This window comes from Sinohyriopsis cumingii, chromosome 10 (genome assembly GCF_028554795.1).
Source record: "Sinohyriopsis cumingii isolate HCF-2022 chromosome 10, ASM2855479v2, whole genome shotgun sequence".
Taxonomy (NCBI): Eukaryota; Metazoa; Mollusca; class Bivalvia; order Unionida; family Unionidae; genus Sinohyriopsis; species Sinohyriopsis cumingii.
In genome coordinates, this window is record NC_142970.1 from 79423258 (window position 1) to 79446573 (window position 23316).

The 23316-nt window shown below is 35.0% G+C and overlaps 1 protein-coding gene across 1 annotated transcript in view; it reads left to right on the forward strand.

Moving 5' to 3' along the window:
- Positions 1–23316, forward strand: part of LOC149790455 (electroneutral sodium bicarbonate exchanger 1-like) — a 168811-nt gene that overhangs the window by 128231 nt on the left and 17264 nt on the right. Inside the window, exons 13-18 of the mRNA XM_089973223.1 lie at positions 2111–2272; positions 4905–5083; positions 11389–11461; positions 13006–13251; positions 13860–13994; positions 21959–22191. Of these exons, the coding sequence (XP_089829349.1) occupies positions 2111–2272; positions 4905–5083; positions 11389–11461; positions 13006–13251; positions 13860–13994; positions 21959–22191 (1028 nt within the window). The remainder of the gene's footprint in view (positions 1–2110; positions 2273–4904; positions 5084–11388; positions 11462–13005; positions 13252–13859; positions 13995–21958; positions 22192–23316) is intronic.

The window sequence follows — 23316 nt, forward strand, 5'->3', positions numbered from 1 at the left end:
ATATTAGACCATATTTCATCTATGCTTAAGTCATTGACCACATTTTTGCATGTGAGTGATTTTTGGTCTTATAGCCATTCATATGGCTTTGCCCTCAATATCTTGGACCCTACTGCAGTTACAGTCATGAAAGTTGGTTGTTGTTGCTGTTGTAGGGTTTAACACCATTTTTCAGCACAAGATAGACTGTACATGGCAAAGTATAAATGGTGGAGGTAGAACCCAGGAAAACCCGGAAAGAACCAGTGACCTACGAAAAGCTACTGGCAAGCTTTCTCACATACCCACATTAGCTGAACCTGAGACTCGAACCCACGCAGACAGAGGTGAGATGGCAATGATCCGTAACAGTGAGCACTTTAGACCACTTGGCCACTCAGTGCCCCCCATGAAAGTTGGATATAGAGATGCATCACAGGAACATAACATAGCCCTACAAAAACCTGGTGACTGTGACCTAATTTTCATTTTTTGTGTGACCTATGCATTGTCAGCTATTCACTCACTACATCATCCTTATCCTTGAGAATATTTTACCTGCCTTTGTGAAAATTGGTATATGTCATTGAGTTTCATTCAGTCATAGCAAAAACTAGGTCACTGTTAAGTAATTTTCTTGCTTGAGTGACCTCTTTTTTTATAGCAACCATTTATTCAATATGCCCTTAATATCTTGGACCATATTTCATCTAACCACATGATAACTGGTATGTAGGTGCATCTTTGAACAACTCACCTGTATAAAAAGTAAGTCACTTTGACTTAATTAGAACAATTTAAGTGACTTCTATATTTTAAGCTATTTGATCTATTCAAGGAAATCGGTATGTGGATACAGAAAGTGTAGCCCAGATCTTGCTAAAAGTAGGTCACTGTGACTTTTTATGTGTGGGAGACTTTTTGCTATACCACCTCATTCCCTCAATTGTCTTTGATCCTATTTCTTGTATCTGTATGAGAGTAGTTTAACAATACCAGAAACGTCACTGATGTGATTTTCACTATTGAGAGGGTTATGTATTTTCAAAAATGCAGCAGGCATGTGAACCTCCTCCAGGGCATTGGCCTGATAAGAGATTTTTAAAGCCACACCCCTATTATGTAATTATGTGGATACAACTGGGTCACAGGCCATTGGTTGCACTACACTCTCAGTATCTTATCCACAGGCATACAAATTAATATGTGAACGCATTTCAAAGTGAGTAACTTAAATATACCAAACTAGTCAGAATGACCTATTTTTTGTGCTAGTAATTTGAGCCATTTGTTTGTTACATGCTGTGTATCTTTAACTTTATTACATTTAAAATTACCAGTTTCAGTCCTACATTTATGAAACTTGTTATATTGATCCATCTTAATTCATAATTAGCAGGGGGCCCCGAGTGGCCGAGTGGTCTAAAGCGCTCACCGTTCCGGATCACTGCCATCTCACCTCAGTCTGCATGGGTTCGAGTCCAAAGCTCGGCTAGCGTGGGTACGTGGGAAAGCCTGCCAGTAGCTTCTCGTCGGTCGGTGGTTCTTACCTGGGTTTTCCAGGGTTCTTCCTCCACCATTAATACTGGCCGCCATGTATAGCCTATCTTGTGCTGAAAAATGGCGTTAAACCCTAGAACAACAACAACAACATAATTAGCATGATGGCTTAATTTGTCATTTGTATGGAATCACAGCCAGTGGGTAGTGGGTTAAAATCTTGTCCAGGTCAACCTGAATCAGTTGTAATGGCTAATGTATTTGCAAGTCTGTTATGGCTTATGTCTTTGCAAGGCTGTTAAATCCCATTTTGCTGCACAAGTCCTTCATACTAGACTCTATTATTCACTGCTCCATTAATGTTTCATGTTTACATTTAAACACCTTGTTTACCTATTGTTTATTCATAGTTGCATAAATTCTGTTGTTCGTACGTTTTTGGATGCATTCAATTGCTCATTCATGGTTGCATAAATTCTATTGTTCATACATATTTGCGTACATTCTATTGTTCATTCATGGTTGCATTCATTCTGCCATGTTTGGCTTGCACTGTTCAATCAAACAGAGGCTGCATGTGCATCAAATGTACACATTTCTGGCTTACTTTGTTTTTGTTCTTTTTCTACAGCCAACAAATCCAAACAGGGGCTGGGTGGTGAACCCTTTTGGGGGTAATCCATGGTGGCTTGCTGTTGCAGCTCTGATTCCTGCCTCCCTTGCCACCATCTTGATGTTTATGGACCAACAGATCACTGCCGTCATTGTCAACAGGAAGGAAAATAAGCTTATTGTAATCACATAGTACTTGCCTTTATATCTGCTGTGAAATGAGAAGCCATTATCACCACAACATGAAAAACTTTGCAGTTCTCAAAATAGTTTACAATTTACAACATCTTTTAGCTCTCTGGTTCACAGACAGGAAGTGCTTATTAGAATGCCTCTTATACGTAGTCCATGGTCTGTCTTTGGAGACATGACCTTTTGTTAGGTCTGTTTGGTCCTAATGAAACTGCTGCTGCTCAGACACCGACCATCTTGAAAAAATCTTGTTATCTACCGCTACTTTTTCCAGATGAATGGTGAAACCAACATGGGGTTTTTGCACAAAAACTTCTTATAATGTCTAATTGGTTCTAGATAAAAATGGTGCCAGTCTGATGTCCAATATAGCAGCCCTCTTGAAAGTCTTGTTATTGCTTCTACCTGAACAGAAAGTCATATCATGGTTTCTATTTCTGATATCTAGTTGACCCTAAATGAAAATGGTCCTGCTAGTTCTCCTGATTGGATGGTCATATCAGTGTATGGTTTTCACTTGATATCTAGCACACCACAGATGCACATGGTGCTCATCTGATGTCCAATATGACTGCCATGGCAGCCATCTTGAAAAATCTTCTTCTAGCTACTCCTGCTGAATGGAAACTCACATTACAAGAAAACCTTTATGGCTAGTTACTGTCACTCAGAATTCCATTATGGACACCACAGCTGCCATCAGGAAAATTATGTTATCACAACTCCACCTTGAATGGATGGCTATATTAACATAGGGTTTTCACAAAAGGACTTATAATATTGAGTTGGGCCTAATGAACATTGTTCCAGTAGGACATCCAATATGGCCACCACAGCAGCCATCTTGAAAACCTTGTTATAGCTACTCATCTTGAATAGAAAGACATATGCGCATAAGATTTTTATCAGGTCTAAATCCAGCATCTTTTTATACACTGCCATAGTTCAGAGTTATGTTGTCCATCCATTTGTTACCAATTTGGATTCTACACAGTAACTTGAAAGTGTCCACCATTCACAGTTTCCAACCTTAGTGGATGGCTTTCATTTGGGATAAGATAGAACCCTATCAAGTTTAGACTCAAAAGCTCTAAGATCAAGGGTACCTGTGTCTGAAAGGTGGATTTGGTTTCTGCACAGTAGCTTGAGTTATTAACCGTCTACAGTTTTCAGACTTTGTGGATACTGTACACTTTGGGTATGGAAGAACCCAGTTGACATTGAACTCAATAGGTCAAAGGTCAGGGTAACTCAGAAAGAAAGGTTTCAGCACAGTAATGATTTCAGCAAAATACACTATACATTGTGGATGAATTGTACGTGGTTTAAGGAATAACTTTAAGGACATTTTAGTCAAATGGTTAAATGTTGAGATCTGTGACCGTGAGGTTTGTTTTTGAGGATTTATTGCCATTTTTCTTCACATAATAGCGTTATACTTGGCAACGAGTATGTTTTGTGGAAGAAGAACCAATAAAGAATCAACAATCCACAGAAGCTACTGGCAAGCTTTCTTACATTTGGCCAAAGACTCAAACTCACATGGACAGAGAGGACTATTATTTTGGGGAGTCAGAAGGTCAAAAGTCAAGGTCACTGACTTGAACAAGTAATCAATTTCTGCACAGTTACATAAGTTCTATATGACAGATCAGGTCAATATTTGTGGATGACTTGCACTTCAGGTAAGGAAGAAACCTATTGATTTCTGGATAAAATGGTCATAGGTCAAGGTGAAAAAAATGTCAGGTACCTACATGAAGGGCTGTTAAACATGATGCTGATGTATAATGCACCAGTGTCACCAATTGCTTGTACATGTAATAAATGTATAGTGAGTTTGACCAGAATTATATTTCACATTGAAAGATCATCTCAGAAAAAAATACAATTTCTTTAGTAGATATGAGATTTGAGATGATGATTTATGAAAATGAAAGATTTTCTATGTTTTTCCTAACTGTTTTGACTCTTGTAGGAACGTTTTTTGGGCTACAGAGTCCCATTCTGAGGTTAAATTCATTTTTGTATAACATGTTTTGGCAATATAGTCCCCTTATGAAGTGAAGATTTAATGCATATATTTTTCTATGTTATTATTTTTCTGTCTCCAGATTTTAAGTAAGAGTGGAGTTATTTTTGCATTTTCTTCCTTGTGTAAAATTTGACATAATCTTGCCATCTGTTCATAATTAACTTAATTATGACTATATGTTTTAAAGATTTGACATGTGTTACCTATATCTTTTATTTTATATACATTTTACAGAATTGTACCCATGTATGTTTCTAGATATTTTGTTCTACTTCACATTTGCATTTATTTAGAACAAATTTCAAAAAAACAATTGTGCAATTCGATTTTACATTTTTCAGACTTTACTTTAGTCACCAAATGGTCACTGTTGTGCTGATGTGCCATAAAACGCTACTGCTTGCATGCATTCATGCAAGTTTTTGGTAACCTGAAACCATACGATCCAAATGAGCTTCTTTAAATAAAGTCATTATTATTATTATTACTATTATTATTATTATTATCATTATTATCACAGTAAGTTTGCAGAGCCTCTCATACTAATGACTGAAATAAAGTTATAATTATTTTCCTTTTTTTCCAGAAAGGTCATGGGTATCACCTAGATCTCTTTGTTGTTGCCATCTTAATCATTATATGCTCCACACTCGGACTTCCCTGGTTTGTGTCAGAAACAGTTGCCTCCATCAACCATGTTAACAGCTTGAGGAAGGAGTCTGAATGCAATGCACCAGGAGAGACACCAAAATTAATTGGTGCCAGGTGAGCTTTCTCAGCTTCTCTCTCTCTCTCTCTCTCTGTCTGGAAGCCATGATGGTTCATTCATTAATGCCAGTCTACTGTTGAAACTTTGAATCCTCATAAATCAACAGGAGTTGACTATTGAATTTTGTCTCCAGGAACACCATCTATGATTAACTGATAGGTAATTCATGAAAACTCTGCATATGAAAGAATATTTAATGCCATATTTATTTTTAAATATATGAAGATATTTATTTGCCTTAGCACTAAATATTCTTTTCTGTGCAAAATTTTCATTAACAACCAACAACAAAAATCAGACAATCTCCCTTTCTCTTCTCGCACACATGTACACACATGCATGCACACACGTGGTATCTGATGAAGTAATTAACTCTTAAATCTGTCAACAATATGAGTAGTTTTAATTTAATTGTCTTGCCTGTTGTAGCCATTATCTAGGAATGTGTATTGTCATATATACTCATGCATAAAATCTGTTCACATAATGGCCAACCCACCTCCCCGCAAATTTTATTGGTAAAAACATTAGAAAGTGGATGACCTGAACATAAAACAACCCACCAAACCATCACAAGATTCACATGGTAAGTTCTAAATGCATTTATTTCATCATCACTGCTGCATGTTATTGTCATCATCTTGTGATGAAAAAGCACACCAACTTGTGCTTTGAAATTTAAAATATCAGTAAATAAATACCAACATGTATTTAACCAACATATTTGGGGAAAGCATATTGTAAAATATTTTTCAGTGAAAATTTTCACTGCAATGCTGAAGTGAATCTGTCAGTGGGCAGAAAGGTAATAATGGTGGACATTGCATTATCTAGGCAGTACTTGTTCATTAGACTGGCTGTATTTGTAAATCATTTGGCACATACATTAAGGAAAATACAGAATTCATAAAAAGTATAATCTAAATATTATGTGAGTGAATATTTAGCTTTAAAAAAAATTATGGTCCAAAATGTATTGCATAACGTGAAGTTGTTGAATTCAGTTCGCTTTATATATCGTCAGTGTGTTATGTAAGGTCAAGGTTGATTTCTAACATCACCCATTTTATGAAAATAAAAACAGCCAAACAAATAATATCTAACAAATAGACAACAATATTACAAGTACACACACAAACATTGAAACCTAAAATTTGCCCTCATATCAGTGGTTATTGTAACAAAATTAAAATGTGTGTGGTCATAGTAAGGAAATCACCATTTCTAAAAATAGATGCAGTCATATAGTAAAATGGTGCTATTTTACTCTTGGAGGTGTAGGATTCAGTTGGAAATAGGGATCTCATTCGATCAAAGATGGAATTTAAAGCTTCATTTCGTTATCATTGAATAGCTATGGTAATGTTTGTTTTCTGCAATGATGAAATTAAACATCAAAGTTTTGAGGTTACTATATATTTAGAGCCTGAGAATATTCACACTTTACGTGTTACTAATTATAGATTTTTCAAACACAGTTCAGTCTCCTTCAAAAAACAATATTTTCACAAGTTATTCATTAACTTGGCCTGCTTTCCATACTAGGGCATATTAAAGGTTATTACAAACATATTTTAAAGTGTGTTATTGTTATTGGTCATTAGTTATATGGTTAAGGATAGGTAGATGCATCTAGTTATACGTGTGTATAATAAGAAAAAAGATCACCATGCCTAATGTTTCATTTCATTGAAGAGTTGATCTCCAATATAAATATCCACTATTTAGTAAATCATTTCTTCTCAGATTTTTGTGATCATCGAGGAAAGATACAAAACATGACAATAAACGATTTACAATTGTACTGGAGCACATAGCTACTCCTCTGCAGTGATCATACTTTGGTGAAACACATGACATTCTATGCTGAAGAGATGGACGCTGCAAATGATACAGCCAAATTTGGTGTCCTTTTGTCTCTATTCTCTTTGCTTGGTGCGGTATTTATGGGTTAATTTTTTTTCTTTTAAGTGTCTGCAGTCTGTGTGTGTCACACTAGGGCTACAACAAGTTTGCTGGATGGCAACTTCCTGTACTTGAAACAGCTTGGCCAAATTAATTTGAAAATCTATTTGAATTTCTTGCTTCATGCCTGACTCTTGCAGTGACTTGCTGCCATTGTTATAAAGGCATTGATTATGCATATTTTGATCTTTGATCAGGAAGGGGACATGTAATGCCATTGTTATAATGGCATTGATTAGGCATATTTTGATAATGAAGGGGACATATAATGCCATTGTTATAATGGCATTGATTAGCCATATTTTGATAATGAAGGGGACATGTAATGCCCCCATTTCTTGTATGCTTGTCCAGCTGGATATTTGGCCGAGTTGGCCACATATATCAACCCTCGGTAGTAATCTCATTACTTTGTAACTGCCCTTGGACAGTTGACCAGTTGTACTGTCCCATCTTTCTGTTTCTGGTTGGTAGTATCAATGAGGGTTGGGTCTGCTGCTGTGGATAGAACTAAGACTGGTTTCTTGTCCTTCCACAGTGTGGTGGTTGGGTTTCAATCCTGTCTGTTTAGATGGTCTCCTTGCTCCATGTATGTGGATTTTTAAATTCCTCTGGGAAGCCTTTACTGTTTTTTTGTCATGGTGCCACTAGTACATACCATGTCTCAATAAATTTTGCACCATTCTGATGGATGTAAAAAAGTTGTCAAAATATACTTGATAAAAGTTTCTTCACAATGGTTTTGTCAGTCTTTGGACAACTCGATAGCCGAGACCCTTTATGCTGTCATTCACTTGATGTTATTTTACTTTGCTTGGTAAAACTCAAACTGGTGACAGAAACCAGACAAACTGTCACAGCACATCCACACTTTCAAGCTTGATTGTCTTCAGTGGAAGATATTGCTTGGATTTGTGTCATCCCTTGAAAGCAATCTTCCTGATGGACCATATAATGAATTGTGCGTGAAATTTTAATCAAAAGGAAGATCTGTATTGTCATCAGTAAGTTATACTTGGGTGCTAGAGGAATTTTTCAAACCTTCTGCATGGAATTACAGCTATGATTCCATCATTGGAGAGAAACTTGTCATTTGACCAATAAAAACTATAGTCAGGAGCTAGAATTATCCCTTAAGGGATGAACATTCCTAGAAAGGCAGACATCTCAAGCACACTAGTGTCTGACCAGTTTGGTTTCATGATCCGCCTATTGTTCAGCTGCAAGTGTATTTGTTTTCAAATACTATCTCTTCAAACATTCCAAAATATAAATTGAAATAGTCTGGTTCTGGTGCTGTTTCCTGCAGACTATGTGATGGTCCTGACTGCTGAGTAAATTGACTTGGGTCATTGTCTTGGATGTCTGCAAACCAATTTGGCTGATCATCGTCAATTTTGCTCCAATCAGATTACATGTCAATGTCGATATCTGATGACAAAATGTCATATCCTTCATCATAAATGGCAACATTATTGATAAAATCTGGTATTTCGTCGGAACTGAATCCAGACAAGTCATGAAATTGCAATGATGAAATCAGGGAATTCCTTACATAATACAAAATATCACTTCCTGTATCATTTGTTGGTATTTTTTCATTGAAACTATGCATATTGAAAAAATAGAAGAAATTAGCAACACGAACATTCTTAATTTTGATATTTTATTTAATATGGCAAACCAAACAACCCTACATTTTGTAGAAAATTATGATTTTGTTTAGGCAAAACACAAAACTAAGATAGATCGATGATGATCTTAGTCGATCTTTATTCAGAATTTATTATCATCAGTCTTTCATGAACATGAAACAGTTATGTTAATATATGCAGGTTATGTGCCTTATACAATTAAATGTGTGTACCTTATACAATTAAATGTGTGTACCTTTTACAATTAAATGTGTGTACCTTTTCATAAAAATGACCTCAATTTGTAGGATCATTTATATCATTGTAAAAGAGTACTAATAATGAGTGGGTGGATCAGTGTAAATGAAACTGCTATATACATCTTGCTGAAATGTGATCTGGAAGATGTGATTTGGCAGGAACAATAAATAAAGCAAAATCTGCATCTAATATTTTTGGAAATAAACAAGGATATAAGGGACACAAAGCACAATTTGCATGGTTTAAATATTGTACAATATAGTACATCCTTGTCTCCTGGATAAACTTGAACTGGTATATGAATTAAAAATTGTTTATTTGCCTTAATTTAATTTCATGTTGGAAAAAAATTCAGAAAATATGCACATGCAAAATAATAACAAAAACATCCATAGTAATTTATAACAGTTTATTGGTATTATTGAAAGAGCTGGTAACTGCTGTGTTACTTGTGTCAATCTTTACAATATTGCATGACTTTTTTTGTCTACAAGTGTTGTGGTTTTTTTTTACATGCCAACAAGTCTTGGGAAACAGAGAAAACATATAACATATTTGTGTCCCAAGAGTTACTGCCATTGTAGTAGTCAACAAAAAAAAACTTTAAAATTGTCAAGTTTTGACCTTGGCCCTAAGATAAGCCAATCCCACCCTCTTTCTTCCAGGCTTTTATTTTTTCCTAAATGATTCGGCTTATATGTGAGTAGATATGGAACTTCTTCAGCAGAATCAGCAAACAAACTTCAAGATTTTGTGCAGGATTTATTAAAAATAAATGAAAAAGGGGGATATTTTCTAATATAGGAGGGATTTAATGACACAACAGATTTCCTGAAAAATAAAATGCACAATTTTTGCAAAATTCAAGTGAAGTTTTGGCAAGATTTTGGAGAGATTAGTGCAAATCATACATCCAGGAATGGGGGCCCCGAGTAGCCGAGTGGTCTAAAGCATTCACTATTACTGATCACTGCCATCTCACATCCGTCTGTGTGGATTCAAGTCTTGGGTTTGGCCAGTGTGGGTATGTAAGAAGGCTTGCCAGTAGTGTACCATAAGCTGGTGGTTCTTTTCCGGGCTTTCCCAGGTTCTTCCTCCACCATTTATACTGGCCGCCATGTATAGCCTATCTTGGACTGAAAAATGGTGTTAAACCTTACAACAGCAACATCAACAACAACATTCAGGAATGGACCCTGTTTTGTGCAAAAAGTTTTTGAAACTCATGTAACTTAACATCATACAGTTGTTTATGGGCAGAGTAATAGAGTTATGTTTAACCTGTCTTTGTTCCTTTGATTACACCAGGGTCCATCCTAATAAATTAGTCAGAAATGTATAGGATTATAATTCATAAAGATATCCTTTGTAAATATTTGCCAACATTTGGTTCAAATATGGGAATGGGCATTACCAGTTTATTTATTATTCCTTTAAATATAATTGACTTGTTTTTTTAAAAATTTTATTTAAAAATACTAAAGTGCTAAATAAGATTAAAACCATTATTGTTCTTTTTTCTTGGTGTGAAATTATAACTAACATGCGTTTTCCGAGTGAATTTTTGTTGATTATAATTAAGCATTAGGTGTCTTGGACTATATTTGTGTTTATTAAGAATAGTTAAAACTGTTTGAGAGACCATGATATTTGTTTGCATAATGGGTGGTATTTGAAGACAGGTTCTTTTGTACTTAAATATCAGGTTTTTCTTTTGGATTGTTCACAGTCAATGAGAAGGGTCTTTTTAAGGTACATTTCACATGAATTTTGTTGAGTGAGCAAGATTTAGCATGTATTACTTCTGATATTTCTTCCCTTTTTTTGAGCATCTGCACTGTTAACCTGCTACCCCATTTATTTGGGGTTTTTATGCTGAAAACCAAGGGCTTTTTACTATGAATGCATGAAATTAATTCTTTTGATTCTGGTCTCTTGTTTCATGCATAGTTATTTGTTGATTGTGGTATGATAAAACGCATTTTGTATCACTTGATTGTATACATGATGATATTGATTTTATACATAATGTTATTGTATCATTTGATTGTATACATTATGTTATTGATTGTACATGATGTTATTGTATCATTTAATTGTATACATGATGTTATTGATTTTATACATAATGTTATTGTATCATTTGATTGTATACATTATGTTATTGATTGTACATGATGTTATTGTATCATTTAATTGTATACATGATGTTATTGATTTTATACATAATGTTATTGTATCATTTGATTGTATACATTATGTTATTGATTGTACATGATGTTATTGTATCATTTAATTGTATGCATGATGTTATTGTTTGTATACATGATATTATTGATTGTATACATGATTACGGGCCAATACGAACTTAAAACTTGTTTATTATTGTGATTTATCTGTGGTAATTACTGGTAATTTGATCAATCTTTTCATTATCACAGGGAACAGAGGGTTACAGGCATTGCCATTTCCCTGATGATTGGACTGTCCATATTTCTGACAAAAGTTCTAAATGTAAGTACCCCACATTTTAATTTTTTAATTTGTTTATGTAGCATTTGTTATAGAGATATGGAAAATCTCTCCAGACTTAAACCACACAATCAATATTCTCTTAATATTGAATCATTTTTCTGGTGCTGAATTTTTCCTTTAATTCCAGTAACATTTATTTAGCAAACTGAAACGCCTCTGCTCTGAACACTGAAAAAAGATTTCAGTCCCAAACAGTGCTGGCCCCCAAGATGTTGTGTATATTAAGTGTTCATATTGTACAGTGCTGGCACCCAAGATGTCATGTATATAAAGTGTTCATACTGTACAGTGCTGGCACCCAAGATGTCATGTATATTAAGTGTTCATACTGTACAGTGCTGGCACCCAAGATGTCATGTATATTAAATTTTCATACTGTGCAGTGCTGGCACCCAAGATGTCGTGTATATTAAGTGTTCATACTGTACAGTGCTGGCACCCAAGATGTCGTGTATATTAAGTGCACAGGAATCAAGTGAAAACTCCCGATTCAGCAATCAGTAAAGTACTTTGTAAAAAAACATATTCTGTCAGCTCTGTCATTAAGTGAATCACACCATAACATCAAAAAATAAAATATTTACAGTCCAAGGCACTAGTACAGTATTGTTCTATGTACACTGAACTTCACCTTTTATATACATTGGTGTAAGACAACCTTTCTTGCTGCACTGTACACATCCAGATCTCCACTGAACAGTACTACTGTAAGAAAATGCTGTACTAGTTTTCTTTTCTTTTACATTTCAACTTGACTAAGCTTTTCACAGTTGTACTGGAGTCTGGTAGGGTCACAAGGCCAACATAATAATGTTTTAGACTAAATGACAGTTTTGAATTGGTCAAACGCCTTCTTGGCTGTTTTTGTGTAAATTCAGCCTGCTATATAAATTTGTGTTTAATTGAAATAAAATATAACACCAGAACATGTAAACTGAGTGATTCTATATCTGTGTCTGTTTCAGAGTTATGCACATTTGCATTTAAACGATCAGTATGTTCAACTGCTGTGTATACTTGCATATAAGTTGAGTCAAACTGCAAACAGCATAGATCCTGATATGTTGTTGTGCAATGTGCTGGCAGATCAGGGTCTGTATAGTTCCTTTTACTGAGTACTTTTCACAAACTGCATAGACCCAGATCTGCCCACACATTATGCAGTAGCAGATCTGGGTCTGTGCAGTTTGCTGTTGGACTTTACTTAAACGCAAGTATATATGGTAATAACACTTTATGGTAGTTGAGTATGGCTTGCTATGCATTCATTTTTTTATACTGTAAATTGTAATATTGTTGTGACATTGAGTACAAGTGATAAGAATATTCACACTGACATATTTTATCTTAAAGAGACCTTTGCTTTTGTAATTTAATTTTGTAATTTCACTTTTTTAATTTGCTACTTAATTCTGATTCATTCCCCAGCCATCAGCATATGAAGTCCTTCTGCATATGATCATGTCCTCTCATCAAAGGATGCAACTCCATATATACTTTGTAATTTTGCTCTGTATTTCCAGTTCATTCCCCTGCCAGTAGTGTATGGAGTCTTTCTTTATATGGGTGTGTCCTCGCTTCAGGGGATGCAGCTAGTGAACCGTGTTCTTATAATCTTCATGCCCCCAAAATACCAGCCTGACTACATGTACCTCCGACATGTGCCGACCAAGAGAGTTCATATCTTCACTGGGATTCAGGTTCTGTGTCTGACCATACTCTGTGTCATCAAGACAGTCAGGGTCATCTCCATAGCATTCCCCCTCATGGTGAGTTCCATTCCTCTTAGCAAGCTTCATGTTGTATTTATTGTGAGAGTTCACGGTCCTTCCGATGCTATTTAGCACAGATGGGAAAACTCTGTATTAAAAGGTTTCTGAGTGGTCTAAAATGCTTGCCTTTACTGATCATTGCCATCTCACCTCTATTGGTGTTTGAGCCTCAGTGTGGGTATGTGAGATAGCTTGCCAGTAGCTACATTTGTTTCAGCAGTTTTTCTCCGGGGTTTTCCTTGGTTCTTCCTCTGCCATCATGTATAGCCAATCATGTCCTGAAGAAAAGAACAACAACAACAATCTGTATTGAATTTGGAATGGGAGCAAAGGCCCATCATTTGGTTAAGAAATAAGGTCATAGATGATGAAATATTTTAGAGTAAATTGCAAAACCTACTGAACTTACTGATTCTGCATGAATTGGAAATATTTGATATTGGGATCAAGGACTCCTGAGGACCTTAAAAAATTCTAAATATGCCGGAGATTCTTTAAAAAAAATCCTTATACCTAAACAATTGAAAATTGGCAAAAATTTTAGATTTCGTCAGAACGAAGAGTTTGTTCTTGGAATGGTATTAAGGCCAGTTCTTTCGATTTAGGTCTTGGCGATGTGTTTTGTGCGGAAGGGAATGGACTGGATCTTCACACAGCGAGAACTACAGTGGCTTGATGACATCATACCCGAGTCCCACAAGAGGGAGAAGGAGGATGAGGAGAAGAAGAAAAAGAATGAGGTAATAGTGTGGGAAGGTGCAAGAAAATTATGGTTTTGTCTTGCAATCTCAATGGTCTTCTAATTGCTGTATGAGTATATAGTCAGTTTATTATATGCTGAAGTGTGAAATATAGAGACTTCATGGCAAAATAATTTTAATATTTTTTCATTCCTATATTTTTACATGTGAACAATATATCTTCATATTTTCACATCTGAAAATATAAGATTCTCATCATGTCATGCAATGCTTGATTGTATGTGCCTACAAAAGTCATACCTGCAGCAACAAAAACAAGTACTTTGTGAGCTAGAGCAAATAAATAGAAGCTGCCTTACATTTCAGACATGGAAATTAATATTTGTTAAAAGAAATTTGACCACATGCCATTTGTGTCTCTCTGAAGTTATATCCCCAATCTTAACAACTACAAACCCGCTGTGATGCATTGCTCAATTGGACTTGCATTGTTTTCCGATAGGGTCAAATAGTTTGTAAAATGACAAAATGTAATTTACTGTAACAGATTAGATCAACCCAATCCTGCCGCTTTCTTACTGTGCATACTCATGTATAAGCTGAATAATTTAGGAAAAAACAACAGCCTGAAAGGGGGGGGGGGCAGCTTACCTGCCGGCCAATGTGTAAACTTGACAGTTTTTAGGTATTTTGGTTGACTACTGTAATGGCTGTAAATCTTGGGACACGAAACAATAATTTTTTCTGTGCCCTAAGATGTATGTAAAATAAAAGTAACTTTCGGTGACCCCACATTTATTAAACTGTTATAAAGTACTATGATTGATTTTGTTATTAATTTGCATGTGCATATTTTCTGATTTCTCCTACAAACAAGTTAAATAAAGGTAAATAAAGACTTCATATATGTGTGCCGGTTGAGTTTACCAGGGAGACCATGCTGAACTATAATGTACAGTACTTACACAGTGCAAAGCATGCATAGCATCACTTAAATCCTTGCTTATTCCCAAACATCTTAGATGCTGATTTTGCTTTATTCATTGTTTCGACCAAATTGCATTCTTCCAGATAACATTTCAGCTAGTCCTTAATAGCTGTTTCATTTACTTTGAATCACGTGCTTACGAGTTACTAATTTTTACTGATATAAGTGATCCTACAAATTGAGGTAATATTTTTAAAAAGGTACGCAGATTTTATTGTTCAAGGTACATAACCATCATAATTTACATGTTCCCAAAGAGTGGTAATAATAAAGGCTAAAATTCTCATAGAGATCAACATCAATCAATTTTAGTTTTGTGTCTTAGTTGAACAAACATCATAACGTTCCACACAGTGGAAAGCTTAATGTTTCGCTGTCTCCTATGTTGATAGTCGGCGAATTTGTCTTTCATTTTGCAACAGCAGTACAGGCCAGTTAATCGTTAAAACCCTGAAACTGGATTGTGATTAGAGAGAATTTTGACTGGTAACTATACCAGTACATTGATGTGAATTTTTGCCTTTTATTCCATAATATTAGCACATTTACCATAGGTTTGTAAAACAGGATGTAACGCATACCTATGAACTTTTCAAAAGCCAAGTAGGGAGACTGAATACAAAAAATAGAGATTGGGACCTAAAATCAGGAGTTTTTTCGTGACATTTTTAAAGCCTTGTTTTAACTACATATTAATAGATCGTCCTGGTCCAAATGCATGAAATTCGCAAAAAAAAGTCTCGCCACTTTTCCCTGTGACATGACCTATTTTCCTCCAGGACATGCCCTATTTTCATATTCTGGTCAGCTGTGGCTGAACTGCACAATAGCTAAAGATTAGTCTTAAATAAACAAGCAAGAAAGCCAGCACGACCAATTAAAAGTGAATCCTTATCGATGCAACTATTTTGTGAAAATGGCATTGTAATTCAAAGAAACCACATTCTACAATATTGTGTGTTATGCAAGCACCAGCAATTGATTAGCAAATAAAGGATTCCCAATTTTGTTTAACTAAAGGTACCAAAATATTGATCGATCTTCCTGGTCTAATATGCGTGAAATTCACAAAAAAAGTCTCGCCATTTTTCCCTGTGACGTGACCTATTTTCCCCCAGGACATGCCCTATTTTCATATTCTGGTCAGCTGTGGCCGAACTGCACAATAGCTAAAGATTAGTCTTAAATAAACAAGCAAGAAAGCCAGCATGACCAAATAAAAGTGAATCCTTATCCATGCAACTATTTTGTGAAAATGATTGGCCCTCCATCGTAATTCAAATAAACTACATTCTACACTACTGTGTATTACACAAGCACCAGCAATTGATTGACAAATAATGGATTCTCAATTTTTTTAACTAAAGGTACCAAAATAGCCAGCCATATGGTACTGTACATGTGGCAACTGTTTTCCCCTCTTTGTATATCCGACCATATTCCTTTATTGTCAAATCGTAAAGCATTTAGTATTGTTTATTATAAAAAATATATTCTGAATTAGTTTTTTTAGGACACATTTGCTGTGTGGTATTTTCATTCCTTCTTTTAATTTAATGATGGTAATTAACATTGGTATATATGGTATAAAAATGACAGGTGTTCACTCGTGTAAGTTTCTTTCGTAGAAATGGCACTATAGCATATGGAGTTACAGCATTCGTAGCGATCATTCTTAGGATTGAAATTTATTGTAGATGATAATATTGTAGTGGTTTACTTTTTTGTTCTGGTTTATTTTTTTTAATATTTTTTTTTATTATAGAGGTAAAAAAATATTAATTTACATGAATAATGTGAAACATAACATTCTGTTTAGTGAAGAAGCAAATTCTTTACAGTAAAGTAATTATTTCATCACAACAATAATTCGCAGGTGATACAACAGAACATGTAGGACTTTTCTTGTTTAGAAGAAATGAAAATCAAAGACATAATGTAATAACCGAGAGTACTGTGCAAAAATTGGAAGATATTATGAAATCAGGAGGTTGGCGTGGAGCTACCCCAAAAATCAGGAGTTTGTTTCTTCCTCTGGCGTGAAAGTTGACAGGTATGGTGTAAGGTTGCTTACATCAAAGCAAACTACAACTCAGCTTTTACGGTATTAGCAGCGAACCATATTGTTTCTTCATTGTTTTGTCATACTGGGACTACATTTTAATGAGTTAGGTATTTACAATTTTAAAGCAAAGTAAAAATGTAATTACTGGTGCACTGATATAAAATGTCCAATGCTATAATGCAAAACAATAACCGAGTCAAAAGGGAGAGGTAGTGTTACAGCAACTTGTGATTGCTCAATTAGGCAGAAACAATAAGAAAACAGAAAATTAAATAAATTATTTTTCAAACAAGTTTATACCATTTCTTTTTAATAATCATGCACAACAACCTCGAGATAAGAATGTAATTTTTTCAGTTTAAGTTTGCCTAAATAAATGCATTTAGAACTTGTGGATCTTGAGGTGTCTCGGAGTTGTCGGTCTGCTTTTATGCGGGTCATGCACTTTTTAGTGTTTATACCTGTTCAGTTTGGGGGTCGGTTTATACGCGAACGGGCTTATACACGAGTATATACGGTAACTCACATACATTTGAATGATCAGCCTATGAACATTAGAATAACTTACGAAAAGTGGGTGGGGGTGAGCGTGTTCTTCAAAACATTGAATGTAATCTTCTAAACTTTGATTCTGGGAAAGTTTGGTATATAATTAAAAGAAATTTTTCTTTCCTACGTTATTACTGGATATATGTCTTCTTATGGTAATGAAAATTGTGTATTTTTTAACTTGTGACCTTGCCATTGATTAAAATATGTTTTTGGTACCACACAATGAAATATATCCAGTATTAAAATATGAAAAGAAAACATCCTCTACATAGTGTATAAATATATTGATGTTTAATGACCACTCAGTGGTACCATCTGGGCTGAGTAGGTAGCTGGTATGTGTGTGTGTGTGTGTGTATATATATATATATATATATATATATATATATATATATATATATAATGTCCAAATCTGAAAATGACATTTGTTCTCAGTACTTAAATGATGAGTTTGACTTTCTATATTAGGTAATTTTTAGATGAGTTAGGGTTTTAGCTCACCTGAGGGTAAGACAAATTGAGCTTACGGTATGGCCCTGCATATGTTTTGCAGTGTATGTTGTCCATCCTTCAGCAATTGTTTGTTATTAATCTGGAGTCGATACTTTGGAGTTGATACTCTGGAGTCTATACTCTGGAGTCGATACTTTGGAGCAGAAGTTAATCAGACATTGAATACTGTTTATATTGAGCAAGAATCACAAATATTATTGAGATTGTCTTGCATCTGAGAGCTTATTGCTTTTGGAGGATGTACTTCTGATCCAATTTTGAGATCTGGTTATGTCATCACAATTTTGCACAAGTTTGATAACAAGTTACAGGGTTTGATTAGCTGAGCTTATTTCTTGCCAACACTTCCTATTTACATTTCTGGAGAAAAAGGACTTGTGAGCAAACCCTACAGACCAGAGAGGGCACTGGATGACTGTATGCATTCATTCTAATGATAGCACTGGATGACTGTATGCATTCATTTTCATGATAGCACTGGATGACTGCATGCATTCATTTTAATGATAGCACTTGATGACTGCATGCATTCATTTTAATGATAGCACTGGATGACTGTATGCATGCATTTTAATAATAGCACAGGATGACTCTATGCATTCATTTTAATGATAGCACAGGATGACTATGCATTCATTTTCATGATAGAACTGGATGACTATGCATTCATTTGATGCTATCTCTGGATGACTGTATGCATTCATTTTCATGATAGCACTGAATGACTATGCATTCATTTTGATGATAGCACTGGATGACTATGCATTCATTTTCATGATAGCACTGAATGACTATGCACTCATTTTAATGGTAGCACTGGATGACTATGTATTCATTTACATGATAGCACTGGATGACTATGCATTCATTTTAATGATAGCACAGGATGACTGTATGCATTCATTTTCATGATAGAACTAGATGACTATGCATTCATTTTCATGATAGCACAGGATGACTATGCATTCATTTTCATGATAGAACTAGATGACTATGCATTCATTTTCATGATAGCACTGGATGACTGTATGCATTCATTTTAATGATAGCACTGGATGACTGTTTGCATTCATTTTAATGATAACACTGGATGACTGTTTGCATTTCATTTTAATGATAACACTGGATGACTGTATGCATTCATTTTCATGATAGCACTGGATGACTGTATGCATTCATTTTAATGATAGCACTGGATGACTATGCATTCATTTTAATGATAGCAAAATGCTTTGTGAGGGGACAGTTTGTTAATGTTTTGATAGTTCTGCCATTCAGCAAGATAAAACAGAATATTAAGTTTTACATAAAACATGATTATAAAAAGAAAAATGACAATAAAGACTTTTTTTTACAAGAGAAGAATATAACTAGGTAGATAGAGTTTTGCTTATTACTTAGTTAGGATGAAATCTTTGTCATAAGGGAAACTGGTCTTGGAGCTTTGTTTTTATTAAAATTATATCCCTTCCCCAACTTTCACACACTTAATTGGGTAAGGGATGGGAGGAAATAAAATATATAACAAATCAGTGACTGTACTGCATCCTATACTCAGCAATAGGTGACTGGAAAATAAAAAGGATTTGCACTCCTTACTTATTCTTGTCTTGATGTGGTTGTTTTGGGTTGGTTTTCCTAAGTTGGTTATGATGATTCAGTAATAAGCTAAGACATTTTTGTATCATAATTAAGGTAAGACATTATAGTATCATAATGAAGGTAAGACATATTTTAATGTCATAATAAGGTAAGACATTCTAATGTAATAATACGGTAAGACATTTTAGAATCATAATAAGGTAAGATATTTTGCTGTCATTAAAAGGTAAGACATCTTAGTATCATAAGGTGAGACATTTTAGTATGATAATAACATAAGACATTTTAGTATCATAATAAGGTGAGACATTTTAATATAACAAGGTAAGACATATTTTAATGGCATGCATTAGGTAATGCATCTTTTAATGTAATAAAAAGGTAAGATATTTAGTATTATAATAAAGTAAGACATTTTATTATCATAATAAGGTAAGACATTTTAATGTAATTAAAAGGTGAGACATTTTAGTATTATAATAAGGTAAGACATTTTAGTATTCATAATAAGGTAAGTTGTTGTTGTTGTTATTGTAGGATTTGATCAGAGAATATACTGGTATAAAGACCTTTAAAATTTACCAAAGGGTATACTGGTATAAAGGCCTTTAAATTTACCAGAATATAATGGTATAAAGGCTTTTCAAATTTACCAGAGTATACTGGCATAAAGTCCTTTCAGATTTACCAGAGTATACTGGTTTAAAGTCCTTTCAAGTATACCAGAGTATACTGGTTTAAAGTCCTTTCAAATGTACCAGAGTATACTGGTATAAAGGCGTTTCAAATATACCAGAGAATATGCTGGTATAAAGACCTTTCAAATTTACCAGAGAATATACTGGCATAAAGGTTTTTCAAACTTGTTGGAGAGTATACTGGCATAAAGACTTTTCATAATAAGCAGTGTACTGGCATAAAGTTCTTTTAGACTGAGGAATCTTTATGATTACAGATATCCATCAAGTGTTCTTTTATTCTCACTTGGAATTCTCTTTTGGTCTCACCTATGTATTTAATGCAGGTGAGATAATAGAGGACATTATTTGTGGTACAGTGTCCAAGCACTGACAAATTTGGGAATCTTGGGCATAGGGTAATTCTTGAGCAATTATCCCTTTAAGGCCACACTATTGGTGGTAGTCAGCCACCTTTTTTAATTTCACACATTTCGAAGAATTCTTTTTCACTTTATGCAGTGGAATTGATATGGAAGGTAGTAGCAGATGCTTTGCTTTTGGGCACTCTGTTACTGGTTCTTCCAGTTTTCTCATTTTGTTTGAAGTCTCATTTTCTCCTGACAACTGTATGTGTTGAAGAGGTAGACAAGAGTACTGATGCACTCTCATATAGACTCATTGGGCTCTCACTGGTTTTTGGATTTATTAGATTGGATTCCTGCAGAGGGTCACCTTCACTTCCGATAGAATATAAACTGTGGGAAGATGACTGATTGGATGTGGAGGCATTCCCTCCCATCTGCTGGAGTGTTCTGTTCACACCTTGTCCCTAACTTGTTTTGTTGCTACTGTAATGCGTCACAGGGAAAAATTTGGGTTGATTCATATGTTCAACTGATCAAACTGATTGCGTATATGATTATTAATAGAATATGTATCACCTTCAAAGCCGCCAATAGGTTAATGAGAGCAGCAAAGTTTGCATCAACAAGTTAAGGATGTACTTCACAGTCAAACACATAGCAAGTTATGGTTGTACTCCACAGTTCAGCACTTGGCAAGTTAAGGTTGTACTCTATAGCCCAACACTTGGCAAGTTAAGGTTGTACTCCACAGTCCAGCACTTAGCAAGTTAAGGTTGTACTCCACAGTCCAGCACTTGGTAAGTTAAGGTTGTACTCCCCAGTCCAACACATAGTAAGTTAAGGATGTACTCCACAGTCCATACATAGCAAGTGAAGATTAATTTGTGACTAAATGATAAATGATGGAAATAGATGTGAAGTAAATTCTGTTTTGTTTGATAATAGATTTTACAGAAGGAAAATATTGTATATTCGTATGCTCCACCAAAGCAGTTGTTGAGGCATATTGTATTAGCTTTGTCCTTTTGCCTCTCAATCCATCTATCACACCTTGGTTAAATTTTTGGTCAGTGACATAAATGCATTGTGGTAAGGTATTCATGTTCCATAAACACAACATGGCAGAGTAGCTGGGAGTACCAATAATAGATGCATTTTACTCGATTCCCTTGTCTTGGTGTCAATTTAACATAGATTATGTTTGTCTCTGCCAACATATTGTATTTTTCTGTCCACAGCAGCAGTCCTTAAAGTCCCTCAATGATGGTGGTGAAACTGTGCAGGTACCTCTTAGTGGTGGTAATGTGATAAATATCCCCGTGGAGCAAATCATCGTCAGCACAAGTGTTGACAGTACCATGAATATAAGTCAAGAAATGGCAAAAACTACGATTTGGAAAACTATCCAGGCCAACGATTCCATGTCGAATTTGTCCAGTTTGGACAAAAAAGAGGACAGCAGCAGCAAAAGGTACATGGTTTCCACAATATCATTTAATAGTTTTACATCTTGCTGTCATTTTAATAAATAGTATCATTATACCACACTTATTATTCTCTCACCTGTTCATTATGTTAGGTGAGCTTATATATTCTAATCCTTTGTCGGGGCCCCGAGTGGTTGAGTGATCTAAAGCGTTCTCCGTTACGGATCACTGCCATCTCACCTCTGTCTGCGTGGGTTTGAGTCTTGGATTCAGCCAATGTGGGTATGTGATAAAGCTTGCCAGTAGCTTCTCATGGGTCGGTGGTTCTTTCTGGGGTTTTCCCAGGTTCTTCCTCCACTATTAATACTGGCCGCCATGTATAGCCTATCGTGTGCTGAAAAATGGCGTTAAACCCTACAACAACAACTAATCCTTTGTCGATGTCAGGTCTGTCTGTTGTCCATCATCAAATTGCTATTTTCAGCTTCTACTGAAAAGCCACTGAACCAGTTTCACCTAAATTTGGCAGAGAGCTTCTTTCAAATTTATAAGAAATAATGCCAATCCACCATAAAATATGGCCAACATTACAAAAGCATAAAAACATCTAAGCAACTTCTGAAAACAACAGCTAGGCAGAATTTGACAAAACACCATTCCTACTCGAGACCTATACAACTTTTACTAATTATGCATTTATTGAATATAAAACATAAAGAACTTTAGACTTTTATAAAAAATATGATTGAACAAAATTTGGCAGAAAACATCCTAGCATGAAGGCACTTAAAGTTTATGCAGATGGTGCTGATGTGCCATAACATTTACCAGTAGTTCTTCCTAGGGTTTTCCCAGGCCCTTCCTCCACCAGCTGTACTAGCTGCCATATATAGCCTGTCATGTGCTGTAATAAACCCCAAAATAAGACAACATAAAATTATGGCCATTACTAAAATTAGAAAAGGCTTTTTTATGACATTTTCTCAAAAACACTGGATAAATATGACAATTTTAACAGAAAGCATGCAGACATTGAAGCATTTTAAATTTATGCATATAATGTCAGTCTGCAATCCAAATGGCGTTAAATCAGATCTTTAACAACTTGTAAATTCACATGGAATAACACAACTATGCCTCCTGGCATTACTTTGGATTACCTAGCTATA